We start from the raw sequence: 18,825 nt of genomic DNA on the forward strand, positions 1-18,825 counted from the left end.
GTACTCGGACATCCTGGCGCACTACAGGAGGCAGAGGCGTCGCTACCCACCCGCGCATAAGACTATGAGTAGGGAGCAAGCGGTAACCTGGAGAAGACTCCAGGCTGGAACATACCCGCATGAAACACTGCTGCACGCCATGTATCCGGGCACCTACGGGCGAGACTGCAAGTTCTGCCCGCCGGACACGCCCAACACCTTGCACCATATGGTGCTGGAGTGCAGACATAACCGCGAGAAACCACCGTCATCATCACCACCAGGTCATAACATGCAGGAAGAAGCGGATATAGAGGAAGAATCGGAAGACCAGTGGGAGGCTCTGCTGGTGACGCAGGACCCTGACAGCCAGCTACGGTTGGTGAACAGGGCTCGGGCGGCGGCAGCGAGCCATGGCTACCTGGACTGAGGAGGCCACCCACCTTTGGGCTCAAGAAGCCTGGTCTAATAATAAAGTTTAATTGTCTCTATCTCTCGTGCTTGTGCATTCAGACGTTCTTGTGGCTTTGTTTATTACATTTTAGATGCCTTCACTGTCATAAATTTCAGAGAAATATATACTCTTCGAAGTGCAGAAGACGCTGCAAAAACACACAATCGCTACTAATTACAACGATTGAGCTTGTCGAGGTGGCCGAAATTGATACGCACCAAGCGTTTCAAGGCACTGGCTTGCCCGCGATAAATCCATAAGGGTGTTTTAAATCGCTTGTCGATGCATGCGTCGGGGGCGTAATGGTTTCAATATCGGACTTTAGTGTCAGAGACCCTGTGGTCGAATCTTGCTATCGGACAACTTTGTTATTGCTTATTTAGTTAGTTATTACGCAGTGCATTGTTGAAAATGACGAGTTTACAAAGTCATGAAGCCGTTGGAGCCAGAAGGACGAAGTTTAGACAAATCCATGTACTTCCCATGATTCCCATGCTGGACCAACCACTCTCAGTGCAGCTCCCGTAGACGCTAGCACCAGAATTCCCGTTAGTAATTACTGTACGAAACTTTATGGTCTGAGTATGTATGACGGGCGTTCGTTTCCACCAAGCACCGAATGAATTTTAAGAAACCTTATTTGTCATTCAAGAGTGGTACATACCCTGTGCAACATACCCAGTGACCCAAACTGGCGTCAAAGAGGTTCATTGAATACATCACGAGCCTAGTAGCACGCACCTAGTGGCATATACCCAGTTACCCATGTTAGAGTGAAAGAGCTTCGTTGAAGATGGCGCATACTCATTGGCAAAAATTTAGTGACACAAGCTGGCGTCATGGAGGTTCATCGCCGAATGACACATTCCTTGTGGCATATACGCAGCTGCCCAAGGTCGCGTCAAAGAGGTTCCTTAAAAATCGGCACATACGAAGTTCGTCTGACGGTTGATTTCGAACCCGCTTCCCTCAGCACAGCAGCCCAATTGACCCAATTGACCTAGGACTACCTAAAAAAAATAATAATATTCTGAGGATTTAAGAGCCAAAACCACGATCTGATTAAGAGGCACGTCGTAATGCGGGAATGCGGAAATTTTGACCACCTGCGGATCTTTAACGTGCACCCAATGCACAGCAAACTTGCCTTCTTGGGTTTCGCATGCATGGAAATGTGCGCACCGTGGCCGGGACTAGGTCCCTAGACCACCCAGGGACCTATGTTAGTGGGAAAACTGTTAGAAACACAGGACAGACAGACATAAACCTAAAGGTGTAGAAAGTACCTTAAGAATGCGAATCGCATTAATGATCTGTCAGATCAGGCTTTCCCGATTACTTACTCACACTAAATTACATTCATTCGAGCACTACATGGACCTTGGTTCAGTGCTGTCAGGCTTAAAGATACTTGTCAATGCTTCCAACGACGAAATCCTAGATAGTAGTGCATATAATGCGAACAATACGGAAACGAGTGGTGAAAAGTTGTGGCGATTTAGCGGTGAATGCGAGTGAAATGCGTCAGCAATACATGGCACTTCCTTGAGGTTCTAGACCCATGATTTAAACCACCTTAACTATAGTGCAAAGTGCTGTTCAGCAGCTCACTCAACGACACACATCCTGCCTCTTCAAGGAAGCAGAATGCCGTCAGTTGCATTATATATACCGGCTGTTTCAGCGAACACTTTCAAAAATTTTTAAAGGTTACCTGTGGCAGACAGCACAATTCTGGTTCGTGAACTCGTCTACTGGAAGAGGTGGACATTACTTGCACAGAAAATTGAAATTGAAATGCATAATCAACTAATTAACAAAAACATCACTAATTATCATATTAACTATTTACCTTATGGCCCATATTGTAATTTACATGTTCAAGCCATTGAGTTCGCAAAGCGGACTCAATGCTTAGATTTCGGTGCACGTTAAAGAACCCCAGGTGGTCGAAATTTCCGGAGTCCTCCACTACGGCGTGCCTCATAATCAGAAAGTGGTTTTGGCACGTAAAATCCCATAATTTAATTTTTTTGTGCGGTCCTTAACATGTTCTCAAGCTTCTTTGTCAGCTTCCAAGTCTTTCCCCATATGTGAGCACTGATAGAATGCACTGATTGCATACCTTCCTTCTTCATGATAACGGTAAGCTTCCAGTCAGGAGCTCACGATGTCTGCCGTATGCGATCCAACCCATGTTTATTGTTCTGTTAATTTCCTTCTAATGGTCAGGGAAACGCTTCAGGCCAGCCGTTCTTTCCCCCACCCTTTTGAAAGACAGTGAGGAAGGGGGTTAAAACGAGCACTTGCAAATACCTCGCGAAGTGCTTTTTATTTGCACAAGACGAGCACAATTAAGCACGTTTCATTTTTCACTTTACAAAAAGAAATACATAACGAGTATTTGTGCATCGCAGTGCTCAACATCTTCTCTAGCGTCTTGATTCATAGTGTCGTAAGCATTCAAGGTTACTATTCCAAACTACAGTAATTCACCGCACGCACCTGTGCCCGCATGGACGTTCAAGATGACGGAACTTCAGCATGCAGAAAGCCATTATTCTTGAGCGCATTCGTTATCTGCAGTTAGACGCAGTCATCATAAAACGCACGAGTTTACTGCGGAACAGAGCATTCTTATTGCGGCAGACTTCTGCGTACTGTGAACACTAGACGATTTTAAAATCCTGAAAATAAGGTTAACATAGAAATAGCGACAAGAATACACGCCGAAGGAGGCGTCACCTTTGCATGATTAACAAATTGTATCACAGAAGGTGCTTACCAGAACTTCTTGCCAAGCAGAAATGTACGCAATTATTTCACTAGTGTGTGTGAAAACAAATTTTCTGTCCGCGAAATATAAACATACTAATAATTCTTCTGCGTGACTTTGTTCGAACTGGAGTCAATGCGCAGCGTAGTTCATGTTTGGCAACGCGCGCGGCGTCACAAGCTAAAGATCGTGCTCGAAAGTTTGTTCGCTAGCGCGCAAGTTTCTTCGCCCCATTCCATGACGGTGCTTGACGAGCTGGACACCACCAGAACACCGGAGTGGTCAGAAAAAGGCCGCCATGAGCTGACTTTTCTGCAAGAATAAGTTGCGTCAAATTCGATAAGACTTGTGGCAACAAACAACAAAGAATTCTCCAGAGAGCAATCGCTAGGATATAAAATTATCGCGACGAGCATCAGCACGTACTGAGTGAGCTTCCGATAGCACGCGCCTACCGCAGCTTCACCAGTCTGTTTGTTGCGTTACCGTGATGCTGAAAGCGTGGGTTAAACATGTAACAGACCCGCTGCTACAGCTCAATGGCTTTGACGTTGCTCCAGTGAGTACGAGGCCACCGGTTCAATTCAGGCTGCGACGCCTGCATCATGAGGACGCGGAATGTAAAAACGTTCCTTTACCGTGCACTGGTTGCTCGTTACAGAACCTGCGGTGGTCAAAATATTCCGGAGTCCCCCCGCTATAGCGCGCCTCATAATCATATACTGATTTTGGAGCGTAAGACCCCACAATCTTCTTAATTGGCGAGATTCTGCCCAGATAAACAGGTAACACACAGAGCTAGACGACTGCTACATGCACAGTCGTCGGTGGTCGGAACCTGTACATTGCCGCAAATAACTCTCCACATGCCAGCTACGAGCATTCTGGTGAGGTACCCTTCCAAGCACCTAATGGCATTGGCACCAGAAGAATGCCAGTAACGCCTCGCGCATGGTGAGACCAGCGCGTGTCTCTCGTGCAAGCGCACGCGACAGCACCCGATTCCACGGTCAAATGAGAAGTGACGGCGTGGCTCCTAATCATCTGGGTGCGAGAGAAGTGTATACGGTCAAGGGAGACGTTTGCCGAAAAGATCCCACTTCACTCTCGTTGCAAATTGTGTAAAAAATGTTTTAGCCTTGAGTTTCTGGGCATAAGAACGTTCGCCCGGAATGAATCAGTTTGTTGAGTGTCCATCATCGAAGAATATTACAATATAATAGATCAAGCCCGCTCTCTATTTATGCATGTATCACTGTACATTAGAGAGTAATCAATGGCAGTTGCGTAAATTCGAGAATATACAACACTATTCGCGTTGCATGCGCAGTCTCGCAATATACAAGAAATATTTAATATGTTTAGGCACGACTTGTTTACTGGACCACAGGAAAACAATGTAATTGTGGCAGTATTTTTTTTCTGTTACAACTACTTCAAGACATTATAAGCTAACTTAAGAAATCTTGCCAGCGAACAAAACGTTCCGTGAATTACGATTGATTACCCGATTCTAGACTGTGTCACGTGGTATGCGCTAAGGAAACAACCCCAAGTGTTTAAGCGTCTGTCCTCTTTCCACGTGTTCGGTTAAGAAAAAAATTAATTTATGGGGTTTTACGTGCCAAAACCACCCGTGTTCCGTTATACCATGCCTAGCGAAAGGAAACGCTCAAATAAGAATTAAAGCAATGTTTTTATTAGACGCCTAAAGTACGCCCAAGGGGAGGCAGGTTGTGTTGGAACCTATGGAAGATTACTGGTCTCTCGAAGACGTATAATATAGGTTGTCTGCTCTCGGAAGGGATAAGTATTTATGTTTACAGGTTTACATAACTTGACCCTGCCTTTAGCATTATCACCACATTCAGAGCATTAACAGGTTCAGGGCCACTCATGCCTTCTTCCTCAGTACCTTTATTATAACTGTAGCACAATTTTGTTTAATGTCGCTGTACCGCTGCACAATGTCTTCCTCTCAGGTTACATTAAAAAGGCAATGAGTTGTTGCCTGGTTGAGTAGTTGAATATGGCCATATTCGGTTTTAGACTATATAAATAATTGCCAGTTTCGCCCAAAGTATGAACCATTAAAAGAGATAGCAAGGTTTATCATTGTGCTCTCGGCTCTCGGACGATGTTCTAACAACAAGCGGGTATGACATAGCGCGACAGAGCGCGCGAGGCTAGTATTGCTGCGCGAAAGTACAAAAAAATAATTAAATTCTTGAGCTTTACGTTCCAAAACCAACATATCATCAGGAGAGACGCTGTAGTGTGGGACTCCGGATTATATTGACGCACCTGAGCTCTTTAACGCGCATGCATCCAATGTACAGTATACGGGTGATCTTGCATTTAGCCCCCATCAAAATGCGGCCACCACCGTCGGTATTCCATTCCGCGCCCTCAAGCTTAACAGCGCACCGCCAATGCCGCTCCGTCACCAAGGCTGGTGCTGCGCAGAAGCAAGAGCGCCCTGGCACCTATCAGGCGTCTCAAAACACTGGCGCTGTGAGGAGCTCCACCAGCAGCGTTGCAGGTGTCTCGCCCCGATAGTGCACGAGACACCCGCACTATCGGGGCAGAGGCAAATGAAAGGATCTGATAGCTTTAGCTCGACGTTTACTGTGTGTTCCGCTCAGATGTGGTATGCACGCCGCTGCTCATTAGACACGCTAATGTGGGCGCTCACAACGCTCATGCGAGCAGCGCAGGCATAACGCCGCCCTGGCTGGATGGTGCGTCCATTTGGCTTCGAAGCTTTCGCAGCCACCGCTATGCACCGTCGATCCCGTCACAACCGGACGCCTGTGGTTGTGGCGGCGACACCGCGCCTTGAATGTTCATGTAATTCACAACGCAATAAAAAAAAACCCACATTAAGAAGATATGCATTGGCATAGGGTCAACGTTCTCATTTCAGTGACTAAATACTAATACTTAGTATTTATGATTAAATGTGAAGCAATGCGCATCTCACCCGGTTTTAGCAAAATTTATGATGTCCGTCTTCGTAACTGCTGGCTCGAAAACAATGTCTGGCCCGTCCGATGCGTAGAGGTACATCATTGAGCCTTTGAGCACTGCTGCGCGGGCAAGTCGCAGAAGAGGGCATCGAAGAACCATATCGACCACCAGGTCCCTGAATCCCTGCAGGTTAGATTGGTTGAGTGCCTTCTGAGTGTGGGGTGACAGGCTACTAAACGTATGCTTCGGTTGCTTTCGGGTGAAAAATTTCTGCAGCAGGCCAAACACTGTCGAGGGGTCTTTCGAAGTGGGCAGCTCCTGCAGCAAAATCTGATCGAGGAGCTTATGCCCTTCCTCCTTGTCATACCCGCAGAGCATTTCCTTCTGGAGAAGGAAAGGCGGAAGTTCTGAGAACGCGTCCTTGCAATCCCCGACGGGAGGCTTGCCGCAACTTGGTATGAACGTGAGGGGCGCCTCCTTGGCCGTCACCGCGTACATCTTCTCCAGCGGAACGCCCCTAAGACAGGTGATGCTCGCGCGGACATATTTGCCCTTGTGGCAACGCAGCGCCCGCGCAAGCCGACCGAATGAAGCCGGTCCACCTGGAGGCAGCAGGGATGCCGGTGAGAGGCCAAGAAGAATGAGGCGCTTAAAGAAACGTTTCCTGCGAAATGTTGCCGCGTACAGGTCCAGAGACGCAATGTATGAGCCGGAACCGCGCCCGAGGCCGACCATAGAGGCGGGGTCTCCGTTGAACGCATCGATGTTGTCGCTGATCCAGTCCAGGGCAAGAAATGCGTCCTCGATGCCTTGGTTTCCAGGGCTGTCCTTGGTTCCGGCGTCCAAGAACCCAAGGACTCCCAGTCGGTGGTGGATGAAGACAACGATCAAGCGGCCGGCCACCGCCAGTGCCTCCCACATGGCCTCGTTGTCCTTCACGTGACCTCTCTGAAACCAGTCAGAGGACAGCACCACCAGGACAACAAACGGATCGGCAGTCGCGTTGCACTGTATTGGAGCCCAGATAGAGAGCGTGAGGCAGTCCTCACTAGAATTGTGCAATGTGTCGACCTCCTGCGTGTAAGAGATGCATTTTATGTTAAAGAAAACCTAAACTGACCTTAATATAGTGGCTGGTGCTGTTTTAGTCCGTGACCTGGCACAATACCATTCCGCCATTGTTCATTACACAAGACTTGTTTTAGAGCGCAGCTATAATCAAGCGCCCGTTCCAGCGGCGAGCTTCGGCGTTGCCCCTCGTAACTGAGCGAACGAGCAGAGCGAAGGATGAAAGCGAACGCGGCACGCGGGCTGGAAATGAAAGACTGCGATAACGAAGAGAGCGCGATGAGGAAAATGGAGCAGAAGGATATGACGAAAGCGTCAGCAGAAAAGCGTAGTGCTGCTCAAGAGGGGCTTGTAGCGACAATGGCTACGAGATGGCGCCAAAGTAAAGCGCGTCGTCCGTATGGAAACAGAGCGCTGCTGCAGCGGAGGTTTGTCTGGGGCGGCTGCTTTGAATCGCAACGTAGTGCCGCGTTTGCACTTCTTTTCGCGTGTCATGTCTATAGCCCGCTTTTGCTAATTTGATATGAATTACTTACATGCGCAAGTTCGCACCCTGTTATTCGTTAGCTACAGCGCTTCAAGAAACAAAAACAAAAGAAGGCAGGCAGGCCAATGGTTTTTTGCTGAAAAGGCCCCGTCAAATGACAAAGTGCGGAAGAGCATCCGTAAGTGGCACCAGATATTTAACTGCGCCATCAAAATAGGCACAAGTGTGCATTTCCTGTGACATTTGACAGCTCTACATCAGTAGAAGACGTGAGGATTAATATTTTAATTTCTTATCCCAATGAAAATGTTTCTCCAGCCCTATCCATCGCTGCCCTTCGATGCTTTATGGAGAATACTCAGAGTCACGCATACCGGATAGTCGTTTATGCACTTGTTTGGTGGTGCCCCCTTAAGTCATTATTATCATAGAGCTCGGATAAACATCTCAAAGTCAAACAATTATATTCCAAGGTGTTACAGATCCCGGCAAAATAATATCAAGGTATTGAGATGATGCTCATTGCATTTCAAGTGGGTTCAAGTGGGTCCTTATTTGCAGGGTAAATAAATGTCTATTATGCAGTGATCCATGTGACATTTCTTTTTCATTAAAAAGTTGAATTATCCACTCATAGTAGGAGCATAATTTAATTATTTGCTACAATTACTATGAAGAAGGAAATACAAATTGTCAGCAATTTTTAAGGAGCGCGCAATCCTCAGATCCTGTCAAGCGTGGCAGTGGCTTCAGCTAAGTGGTAGCGTGTCTGATTACTGAAAACAATTAAACACACTGAGTAGGCAGGGGTTTCACTTCATCCGAATGTGGTTTCTTTCTTTACCACCATTGTGTAAAATTGGCAGAAATACGTCGCCTCCACAAATATTAACTACGTAATTGAAAAGGTTATTGCCGTCTCCTTTATAGCAATAGTCAACGTAATCAAAGCTTCAGTTGCAAAATTATTAAGTGTCGTTACGTACATGCTACTTTAGCTAACTTCTGCCAAGCATGAAAAAGCGACATGTAGTTACGAGAATACAACCAACTTAGCATTAAACAGCCATGGTTGATTGGTTGCTACGGTGTTGGGCTGCTAAGCAAAAGGTCGCGGGATTGAATCCCCACCACGGCGGCCGTATTTAGATGGGAGAGAAATACGAAAACACCCGCTTAATTAGATTTACGCAGCCGTTAAAGAACCCCACGTGGTCAAAAGTATTACTGAGCCTCTAACTACAGAATGCCTCATAATCAGAACGTGGTAATGACACGTAAAACCCCGTAATTTAATTTTAATGCGCAAGCCTTAGTTGGCGAGCTCCCCAACCCTGTCATGCGAAAAGTTACCGCTTTGTATCTACACAAAAACGCGTAATTTACAAAGTTAAGACATTTATTCGTTATGGTAGAGTAAATGCAGATGATTGGTAGCTTTTAAGCGATAAGGAACAATTCAAAGCACAAACAAAATAATAAGTGAATACGCATAAAGATACATAAGGCTCCTTAGAAAATGCGTGGCGAAGGTTAGCGTAGGGCTAGGCCTACTGAAATTTGGGAGTCGGTCAACTTAAAATTTGGAGGTGGGCCAACTGAAATTTGTGTGTTGGGCCAACTTGAAATCTGGGGGTAAGTTAACTTAAATTAGTGGATGGGTCAATTTGAAATGTGGGGTGGCTACATTTAAATTAGGGGCTGTGCCAACTTAAAATTTGGGCGTGGCCAACTTGAAATTTGTAGATGCGCCTAATTAAATTTGAGGGTGTGCCAACTTTAAATTTAAAAACGGGCCCACTGAAATTTCGGGTGGGCCAAGCTGAAGTCTGGGGGTGGGCCAAATGAAATTTGGGGGTGAGCCAATTTGAAATCTGGGGGTGGGCTAACTTAAATTTGGGATTGGTCCTACTTGAAATTTGAGGGTGGGCCAACTGAAATTTGAAAATGGGACAAGTTAAATTTGGAGATGGTTCAAATTGATATTTGGGACGGGCCAAGCTAAATTTGGTGGGGAGCCAACTTGACATTTGGGAGTGAACATACTCAAATGTTCGGGTGGGCCAACTTGAAATTTTCATGTGGGCCAACTTCAACTACGGGTGGGTCAAGTAGTTTGCAGGTGCGGGTGCCCAACTGAAATTTGGGGGTGTGCCAACTTCAATTTCGTGGTGGGCCTACTCCAAATTTGGATTCGCACAACTTGAGATTTTCGGATGGCCCAATTTAATGCTGCTGAGCGTCCTTCGAGTTACAATCACCTCGCGGTCAACCAAGTGCGTTGAGATGCTTGGCGCGTTTTTAGCGAGCCTTAACGAGGCGCAGTTAGAACCCAGGCGAGAACTGAAGTCCTATATATTTCTTGCGGTTTTTAAAGAAAGCAGAAAATCTAGCAACTTTAGCTAGAGCTACAGGGAGGGTTACATGGCACAGAGGCGTTGCACTCTTCCCTCACACAAGAGCTCATGGGCTACGGCGGCAGCTGGTCTATGGCGGCAGCCGCTCGATCTGCTCGGTCGAGGCGCACTCGTGCACATGGTTTTGGCTCAATTGGTACGATTGCATTGAAGGAGCCGGATGTAGCGGCAAAATCTGACATTTGCCTACTCAAGCCTAAGCATTCTGTGCCCCCGGAAAAGCTACGGTTAGACGCGCATACGCTAAAGAAAGCAAGTAAAACTAGGCAAAAACGAAGTCACAGCCGAGCCAAACAATGCTTACGCATTAGTAGACAATTCTCAGAATTTCTGTACCTTTTCTTAACCAACTTAGCGTCGTCCACTGTTCTCGCAAGAAACTCGGTGTGCGTTCAGCATCGAGCATAGCATGTTTGAGGGCACTGATGTTGCGCGCAAGCGTCTAGTCACGTGGTATTTTTTTCTATCTCGAACACCTTTCGTTGCAGCCTGGAAAAATTTTAACCACAGCAGTTGTCATCACGGAAAGGAACGATATGGATATTTATCAACTCGCTATACAACTTCTTCATTGAACATTGTGCTTTTAAAGCAACAGTTTAAAAGTTGATTAATTCATTGTCATTAAGTTACCAGCTAAGCTCATAGCAAAAATATCCACCTCCATTCCCCCCTGTGAAAGTGCATGTGCTGCGAATCTGTTGGCCACGTTAGACAAGCACAACCAATGTTCGACGATGTTATACAAGCACCACCGCTTCAAGCGTCACGCGCGCACGCACGTGTGCGGAAGTGCAGCGTACATCATCATTCTTGCAGGCCCTCCGCCAAGCGTAACTGCCTTATTGAACTAAATGAATGCTTAAATGATGATTGCGTCAGAAAATTGGCTAAGTACGACCTACGTACAAGCTCAAGGCACGATAGCTTCTGATTCTTATTCGAATATACGTGAACACCTAAATCTCTTACGCGGAAACTGAACAACAAATTCGTTTTTTCGCTGCCGTTTGAAGTCTGTCTGAGTGGTCGATATAGGTCGAGGCCCCACTTTGAGCAGTGTTTGCCGTAATGTCTATCACGGTCGTAGCACACGCTATGCTATACAGATCCAGCGGACAAAGCGCCCGCGCATCAGCGACAGATACATCGAGTGCACACGTTCGCCACGCGCACATGCAGCGGCGTGGCCGAACATGAAATTGAATTATGGAGTTCAACGTAACAAAACCACGATCGGATTATGAGGCACGCCGTAGCAGAGTACTCCGGACAAATTTTCAACACAGGGGTTCTTTAACGTGCACCTAATTCTAAGTAAACGCGAAGGTGTGTGGAAGTGCAGCATACATCATCATTCTAGTAGGCCATCGGCCTGGCGCAAGTGCGTTATTGAACTAATTTAATTTCTCAAAGCAAAATGCGTCACAATATTTGTAAAATACGACTTACGTACAACCTGCAAACAGGATAGCATCGAATTATAATTCGACTATACGATAAAGCATAATTATGTTGCGCAGAAACTCAAATAAGTACTTCTCCTGCTGCAGTTTGTTTTTAGGTGAGCACAGACCGACAAATCCCGACCAACTAGAGGCTAACAGCTCCGGCGTAAGAATACTCCGATTTTCTCAAGGGGACAGTGAACAATAGAAAGTTGGTAGTATTCTCGCAACACATACGTGTATTTCTTTGATCTTTCACGAGATAGCCGAGACAATTGTATTGTAGAGCAATGCATGCCTGCAAAAGTAAGGTATTTTTATCACCAAATTATTTAGCGACTACTGATCAGTTTGACTTTAACTCTTTGAAGCCACTTGCCAGCTCCCTTCCAGCCCTAGAAAAGAAAAACGGTTCCGGTGAGATGTCGCGAGACGTCCGACACCCATATGGTGTAGCGTGCGCTGTTTTCTTTCTGTCGCGGTAACTTTCGGGAGCATTCTGAAATATGGATAATTGCGCTTTGCTGCGCCTGCGCACGAGGGTGGCATCCTATTTATGTCGCTGAAAGAATTTGTAGAGGCATATCGTGACCTGCAACACCGAAACGATGACAAGGCTACCTCCGCCCGTGTTTTACGGCAAGAACTCGTGCGCATTTATTGAATTTGAAGCCAAGTTTACCGTCGAGGATGAATATATACCGCCTTGAGAAGATAGAAAAATAGCCTCAGGAGTGAGTACTGAAGAAGAAAGCAACGATGACGACTGTGGAGACAAAGCCACTCCCGTGTTGGTGACCCTCACGTTATGCTAAATGAAAACTGTCTGTACGCTGTGCAAAAGCACACGCAAATTAACAAAATTTTATAAGTGGTATCATTCCTTACATGGTTCGTTCACACGAGTGCCCTTTTGAGCGCGGAGTCCGAACAACGCGAAACAGTTCATTGCTGGCAGGAACAAGCGTAGCCTGAGCCAATGCTCATGAGCGCAAGTGGTAGCATGTAGCTGTTCATGCTTCTTTATCACCGCGTTTTTGACTATCTCCTCCTATAGAGCGAGTATAAAAGCGATAATGCTTAGAAACCATTACTTTTCTGGGAGAAGTAATTGGATCGCGTCACTTTAGCCTGTAGCAACAAAGTCTACGACCTCTGAAATTTGTCTCGCCGAATCCACCCAGACAAATTAACACTAGGCCTTTAGAAAGTGATACTCCACAGGCTGCCTTAAAGGACCACTACCGCTACATTTCACATGGTTATAAATGAGTAATGTTTACTATTGAAGCAATCTTAGAAAAGCTGCAAGGCTAGTAATTGCCTCATTTTCTTATCAGCAGTCTTTATAGCACCTAAGCAGAAGACACGTGCATCTAGTGGCCAGCGTATGTGACGTACATCCTAAGCAAGTCTCCCTGAGATTTTTCAGCGTGCTGCGGAAAGCGGTGGGCGGCGCCCAATATCGTAGGTCATGACGAGCAGCCTAGCTTTCTGGTACATGCTTTATTTCCGGCGAGTGGTAATGGTAGCATTGTTTTTCTCCTTTCTTTCGGTCCTCGTATCAAGGACGCATACTTTTACAAGCTTTTTGTGGTAGATACACGTGTATACTAATGCGCGAAATCATCCACGGAGTCTGTTCTACACCCTCGCTATCTGAACCTATAAGTAGCTTACTTGCGGACACCGTGGTCCATGTTGGTAAGCGTTGAAGACCGTGTGGGCACCAACGATATTTGTCTCGTTCTTGGGCAGCCGGAAGCGGTTGTCGCCGCTTGTGTCGCCACCGTACGGGATGCCAAAGAACGTGTGGACCGCTCCCGTGTAAGTTGAACGACCGCGCACGGACACGCCAAGCGACTTCAATGCGACGTTCCGGTATTCTTCGGCGCATGCGTATTGCGACGGAGGAGTCGAGCCAGCCGCCGCATCCTTGTATGTCAGCAGGAGGAACAGCGTCAGGCAGGCCACGGCCAGTATAAGGGCTGTCAGCATCACAAGAGGGCTGGAGAACAGCAAAGCGATGTTTTAAAGCGTACTTTGTTAAATCTGGCTTAGCTCTGGCAACGGCATTTAACAAATTTGGCCGCTCGATCTAGTCAGTGGTAGATTAACAAATGTAGCCGCCGATATGTAGTAAGAACATCCGACACGGACATTCTCGACCTGCGGAGCGCTACAAGTCACGTAAGCACTGTTCAAGCGCCTTATACACTACCTACAGGTACTCGCGTGCCGCATATATTTCGACTCCTGCCAAACAGCCAATCTCGCCCACCCGACATTCTAACAATTCGACCGGCCCTTCAATTAACTCTCTCTAAACCTTTCGTACAAGAACATATATAGATATGATAGTCTATACCTTCAATTGCGCTTGTATATATATAGCAGATGCTGCAAATATTTTCATTAAAGACTTTCAACAGCTTTTATATTTTCCCTATCGTGCCCCAGGCTGCAGGAAATTAAGGAAACCGTAGCGGAGAGCTTATCGCTACCACTGAAGGGTCCCCCAGAGGATATGAAAGACGAAGTCTGTCTCGAGCTTAGCACACTATAGCTGGTTGGAAGCTTATAGGCATCCAAGGAGGTTTATATTGCCTCCTTGTAGGCACCATGCACTGTTGAGGGAGCGCTACGACGTTTTCGTTTTTTGTACCAGCCCACTGGCACCAGCCGACACTGGTAGCTATAGCGAGGTGATGAAAGTACCCCATTCCAAACCATAGTGGTTCACTCTTCGTCGCTCGTCAGAGTGCTATGCACTGGGCTTTGATGTGGTCAAGCCCGCAATTGTTCGCGCTTCTGATATAGAGCGCGACGTGCGTAGTCATGTGCAGAGGGCGCGCACTTCGACATTTTTACTACTCGGACAGTCGCCTCGTGACAAGCGATCGAAAGTGTCAAGGCGAATGTACACAGCGTCTTTCCCATTTTTCTTCCGCCACTCGGTTAGGTTCCGCGTTCTGACGCTACTGTCAACTCTGAAAAGCACTCGTAGATGGCACAAAGGTCATACGCAAAACTGCACTGCAGGGTGCCTGCAGGACAAGCGCCGCTCCGGATCCTTGGCGAGCACCATTGGCCTGACAGTCGGGTAACGATCTATTAGGGAACGTACGCCAAGAAGTACTACTACGTTTACAAATGTCAGAGGGCTATTTAATTAGAGCTTAACATTCACGCAAAGGCGACCTACAATGTTCTTTCAAAACATGTCAACAATGCACATAACGTGGACGAATAGGGAACATGCACAGAAACCAGGCGCACCAATGCCTTCTGTGCTTCGTATGTCTCTTTTATTGAGACGTCGGTTATACGGATGCTCAAAGTGTGACCGCGCCATTACCGTTGGCAGCACCGTTGACCTTTTCGCGATGTTCCGCTATAAAATTCGCATGCGCCACTCGCTGGCGACAGGTTAGACAGTCTTCAAGGACGGAGAGAGCGGTTCATTGCAAAAACGACGACGCGAAATAGCCGCATCGCCAGATATCCCCATATCGGGCTCGGTTATAAATCCAGGACAGTGTTCTGCCTTCCGCTATTGTCAGGAGCGTTGTGCACACACATGCTATAAGCCGACTAGCATTCCTGCTGAGCTGCTGAGTGTACAGAATGCTCTGGGCGCAACGGACAATAAACTTCATGCTAACGTTACCTAAATTTTCACGAAGTATTGACTAACGCCGGTGGTTTCCCGTCGGTCTCACCCCATGCACCGTCGAAGTGCAACGGCTCCACCACGGGCGGCGCTCCTCATCAAGTCAGCGTTGTAAGACACTCGGCATAACTACCAGGGTGCTATGTTTTCTGCACAGCAGTAGTTGGCTTGCGCCCTACGTGTCGCCATATCACTCAGGCGTATAGTTTGAACACTGTAAAAGAAGTTCGTGCGGAACGCTAGACTTTCATGCTGTCGCTGTCATTGATTCACCGTTAGGGCGTAACTGGCAACGTTTGGTGCCGTTTTTATCAAAGAAGTATGAACAAATGACTAGGCTGCGCTTTTATGTGAGTGAGTTTGACTTCTAGTGCACCAGGCTCCCGTAGCATTCCTTCCTTGGACACAGGTATCATTGTCTCTTCTGGAGCTGTCGATGTATGCCGACCACGTTTATTATGTATCTCCGCACGTAAGGGACCTTCATTTTCCCACGTCAAAGTGCATTTAGGCTGCTTCAAACTGAGACCTAGAATAGGTACAAAAATTTCCAAGGCACTGCGCGGGGGGATGCAAATGGTGTAGATACAGTTGGTTTTCTAGCCACACTTTCTGCTGGCCTCTCTAGCCAGCTTCGTCCCCCAAACATTACAGTGGCGCGAAAGTGAGTAATTCTGCTTCGCTAAAGAGCAAGAGGCGTTGACCCGCTTTGTTTTCCGAGAATGACGCATTTCTGGTTATGGTTACGGTGTACATCGAACGGCTTTGCACTAGATTAGAGGTACCGGGATTAGCGCCAAGGATAGGATACCTAGCAGGGTGGCGCATCGCTGTTGCTCTTAAAAATCAAACAAAGACATTTCGCCATTAAGTCTTGATATTTCCGACAGCAATACCAGACCGTGCGAAGTTCCACCTTAACACGAAAATTGTGTGTTCCGGTGCTGTTGGGGAACCTCGCGCGGAAAATTTTTTTGAGCAACCTATCCAGTTAATTGAAAATAGCTTCCTCCAGACATCTTTGTCCGCTCCAACTGGTCCACCGCTTCCCCTTGAGCCCATACGGCACTCCTAAGATCGACATCATCAATGTGCTTACGAATGGAGGAGGGCCGCTTGCATCTACGATCTGCGTTATTATGGTACATTTCTGGTCTACTAGATATTCATCCAATGCACATGACAATTATACGCGTACGGGCTGGTGCATCATCTACAGAGTCATTTAAAACTTGATCCAATTTCGAATGAATTGAAATCGAAATAAAGTTTCCTGTGTCAGCCGCCTACACCTAGGCCCACTGATGTTTTCAATTCATCGCTATATACATTATTGTGTCGCCCTCGACTAAGGTTTTCCTTTTTTTGGGTAGCAATATTTTTGCCCTATTGCATGGTCTGTCATCCCTTTAACGGATTCGGTGTTCTGTCAAATTATATTGGTTACTCTAATTCGTAGGTGTGTAGAATTGAAGATATCTGCATTTTCTTTCTAATTTAAACTGCGCTCTTCATATTGTTACTGTTAAATGTAACAATTTGCCTTGCACGGTTCCTGACTTTATTTCAAGTTTCATTGGCCTTCCTACTTCAGCAGTCAACTCCAACAAAGGTGCCTACCTTTGCATCACTACCTAAGGCACGAGACTAACGACCGTTACGGACATAGCACATGACTGTCTTCAATTAAATGCGTCGCTAGTAAAACATTCTATGTAAAATAATTGGCAAAAAGTGCACTATGGCTAAGAAAGATGAAAGGTACACGTGGTCCCTGACGCTTGAAGACATACACGACTTTGACCAGACAGTTAATTATTATACAGTGAATAACAAGAACAGAAATGCAAGCGTGATTTTCCTACAAGCTGTGTGCCATTTTATACGCCGGGAGGAACGAGGGCACATAGAAAAGAATACAAATGCTCGCATACAAACACGACGGTACCGTTAAATAAATTTGCAAAATATGCCACATGCCTTCTCCAGGCGTGTGCACGTACCAATAAAAAAAAAACGAAATAGCCGGAGCATGAATTTATAACTATAGCTTAACCGTACAGAGGTGCCAGCTTTGGGTATTCATCACATGGCTTGCTTTTATACTAATAAATGAACTGGCGAATTTCACTGCTCTAATAATTGGTTGATTTCTTAATGTGCTCGGTTTCTCATACTGAGTATATGCCCGAATAAATCATTTGGGCCACTGGGTAGCGCCACTGGTCTTGCATCCGTACTCGGCACATTACGCCAAATGGGTATGTGCTACTGCAATAAAAGGCATACAGAAGACTCAGCTGCATTTACATATATGTCACACACCTGTCGTCAACATTCTTCCGTCCACAAGCATCGTACATTGCATTTGTCCTCGTGAGACAGTCAACATGCAGAGACGAAGAGGGCATGCTCTTGTCATGCGCTGCTTCCTCGCCAACTCAAATAAGCATCACGCCATTTAAATTCCAGCATTGCGTGGGATCTGTGGGTGGCTTCATTTAATGGCGCAGCAATCAACCTATGCTAGCAGGCCATTTTGGCAGCATCATGCTGTCTACTTCCCTGCCTGCCGGTTACTACGCAGTATAGAAAGGTTTGTGGCTTATTCTAGAGAACGCGTAATAACTGGTTATCTGGCCACAAAGGCACCTCTACAGAGGCGATCACCCAGCTACATCGAACACTCTGTCAGGACCAGAACCAGCAGCCCAGTAACCGACGTGCCTCTGAGACTACACAAATGCTTGTTGTCGAACAGCATGAAGGGTGCTCCTACAGTGGGTGCTAGCTATTTGTTAACAATCACCATAGAAACACTCACATGAGATGCTTTCGATACCACGGCTTCTGTCTTCCCCTGTAGAACGAGGAGCTGGAGTATAGACCGCGATCTTCACCCGTCTTCGGCAAACCGCCGAAGCCAGACATGTTCTGGGGGGAGAGTGCGCTCGGGCTTAACATGGAGTCTGGACTAATCACGCCGTCTGCGTTGGTCGCTGTAGAGGGCTTGCGGAGCGTCGACGGGACGGGCAGAGCTGTGGAAGACTTGCGGCGCGTCAGATCAGGATGAGCAATCGAGCTCTTACGATATGCCGCTTGAGTGGCGGACAAGGACTTGCGATGCATGGGATTGAATTGCCTCCCAAGCTTGTGTTGCATCTCGTTGGTGTTGTGTGCAGGCAGGTGAGGCAATGATCCCCTAGAATGCCTTGTGGCCTTGCTGGTGGGATGGTGACTCATGCTGCTGTGGAGACACACATGCAGGTAGGGTGCAGAAGCAGACAGTGTGCGGTAGAAAGGACGCGATGGAGGCCTTCAGCGATTGCGTTCTACGCGTGACAGCTCGAGCCTCACGGGGCAGCGGCCGATGAGGACGATGTTGGGATTTAAACATGGCACGTACCCACCACAGGGAATAAACCTTGAATCGGTTGTATAGATCATACGCAACTGATTGATTTATTTCCTCTTATTACGTAGAATTATGACACTGTGGCTTCATTTTGACAAAGGGACGAAGGAAAATAAACCGCATGCACACACACACATT

At 46.8% G+C, this 18,825-nt stretch overlaps 1 protein-coding gene across 1 annotated transcript; it reads right to left on the reverse strand.

Moving 5' to 3' along the window:
- Positions 1 to 2,699: 2,699 nt before the first annotated feature.
- LOC126532150 (cholinesterase-like) lies at positions 2,700 to 18,515 on the reverse strand. The gene is made up of 4 exons (XM_050179829.3): positions 18,097 to 18,515; positions 13,280 to 13,607; positions 6,193 to 7,253; positions 2,700 to 3,521 (listed from the first exon to the last, which is right to left on the reverse strand). The coding sequence occupies exons 1-4, from the start codon at positions 18,513 to 18,515 to the stop codon at positions 3,383 to 3,385; spliced, it is 1,947 nt and encodes a 648-aa protein (XP_050035786.3). The 3' UTR covers positions 2,700 to 3,382.
- Between the last annotated feature and the right edge of the window lie 310 nt (positions 18,516 to 18,825).

This window comes from Dermacentor andersoni, chromosome 5 (genome assembly GCF_023375885.2).
Source record: "Dermacentor andersoni chromosome 5, qqDerAnde1_hic_scaffold, whole genome shotgun sequence".
Classification (NCBI taxonomy): Eukaryota; Metazoa; Arthropoda; class Arachnida; order Ixodida; family Ixodidae; genus Dermacentor; species Dermacentor andersoni.

Coding starts and splice junctions, on each gene's coding strand:
- LOC126532150 (XM_050179829.3), bottom strand. CDS start 18,515: ATGAGTCACCATCCCACCAGCAAGGCCACAAGGCATTCTAGGGGATCA. Junction 13,608..18,096: donor TGGTATCGAAAGCATCTCAT/GTGAGTGTTTCT, acceptor GCTGTTCTCCAG/CCCTCTTGTGATGCTGACAG. Junction 3,522..6,192: donor ATAAATTTTGCTAAAACCGG/GTGAGATGCGCA, acceptor TTATTCTTGCAG/AAAAGTCAGCTCATGGCGGC.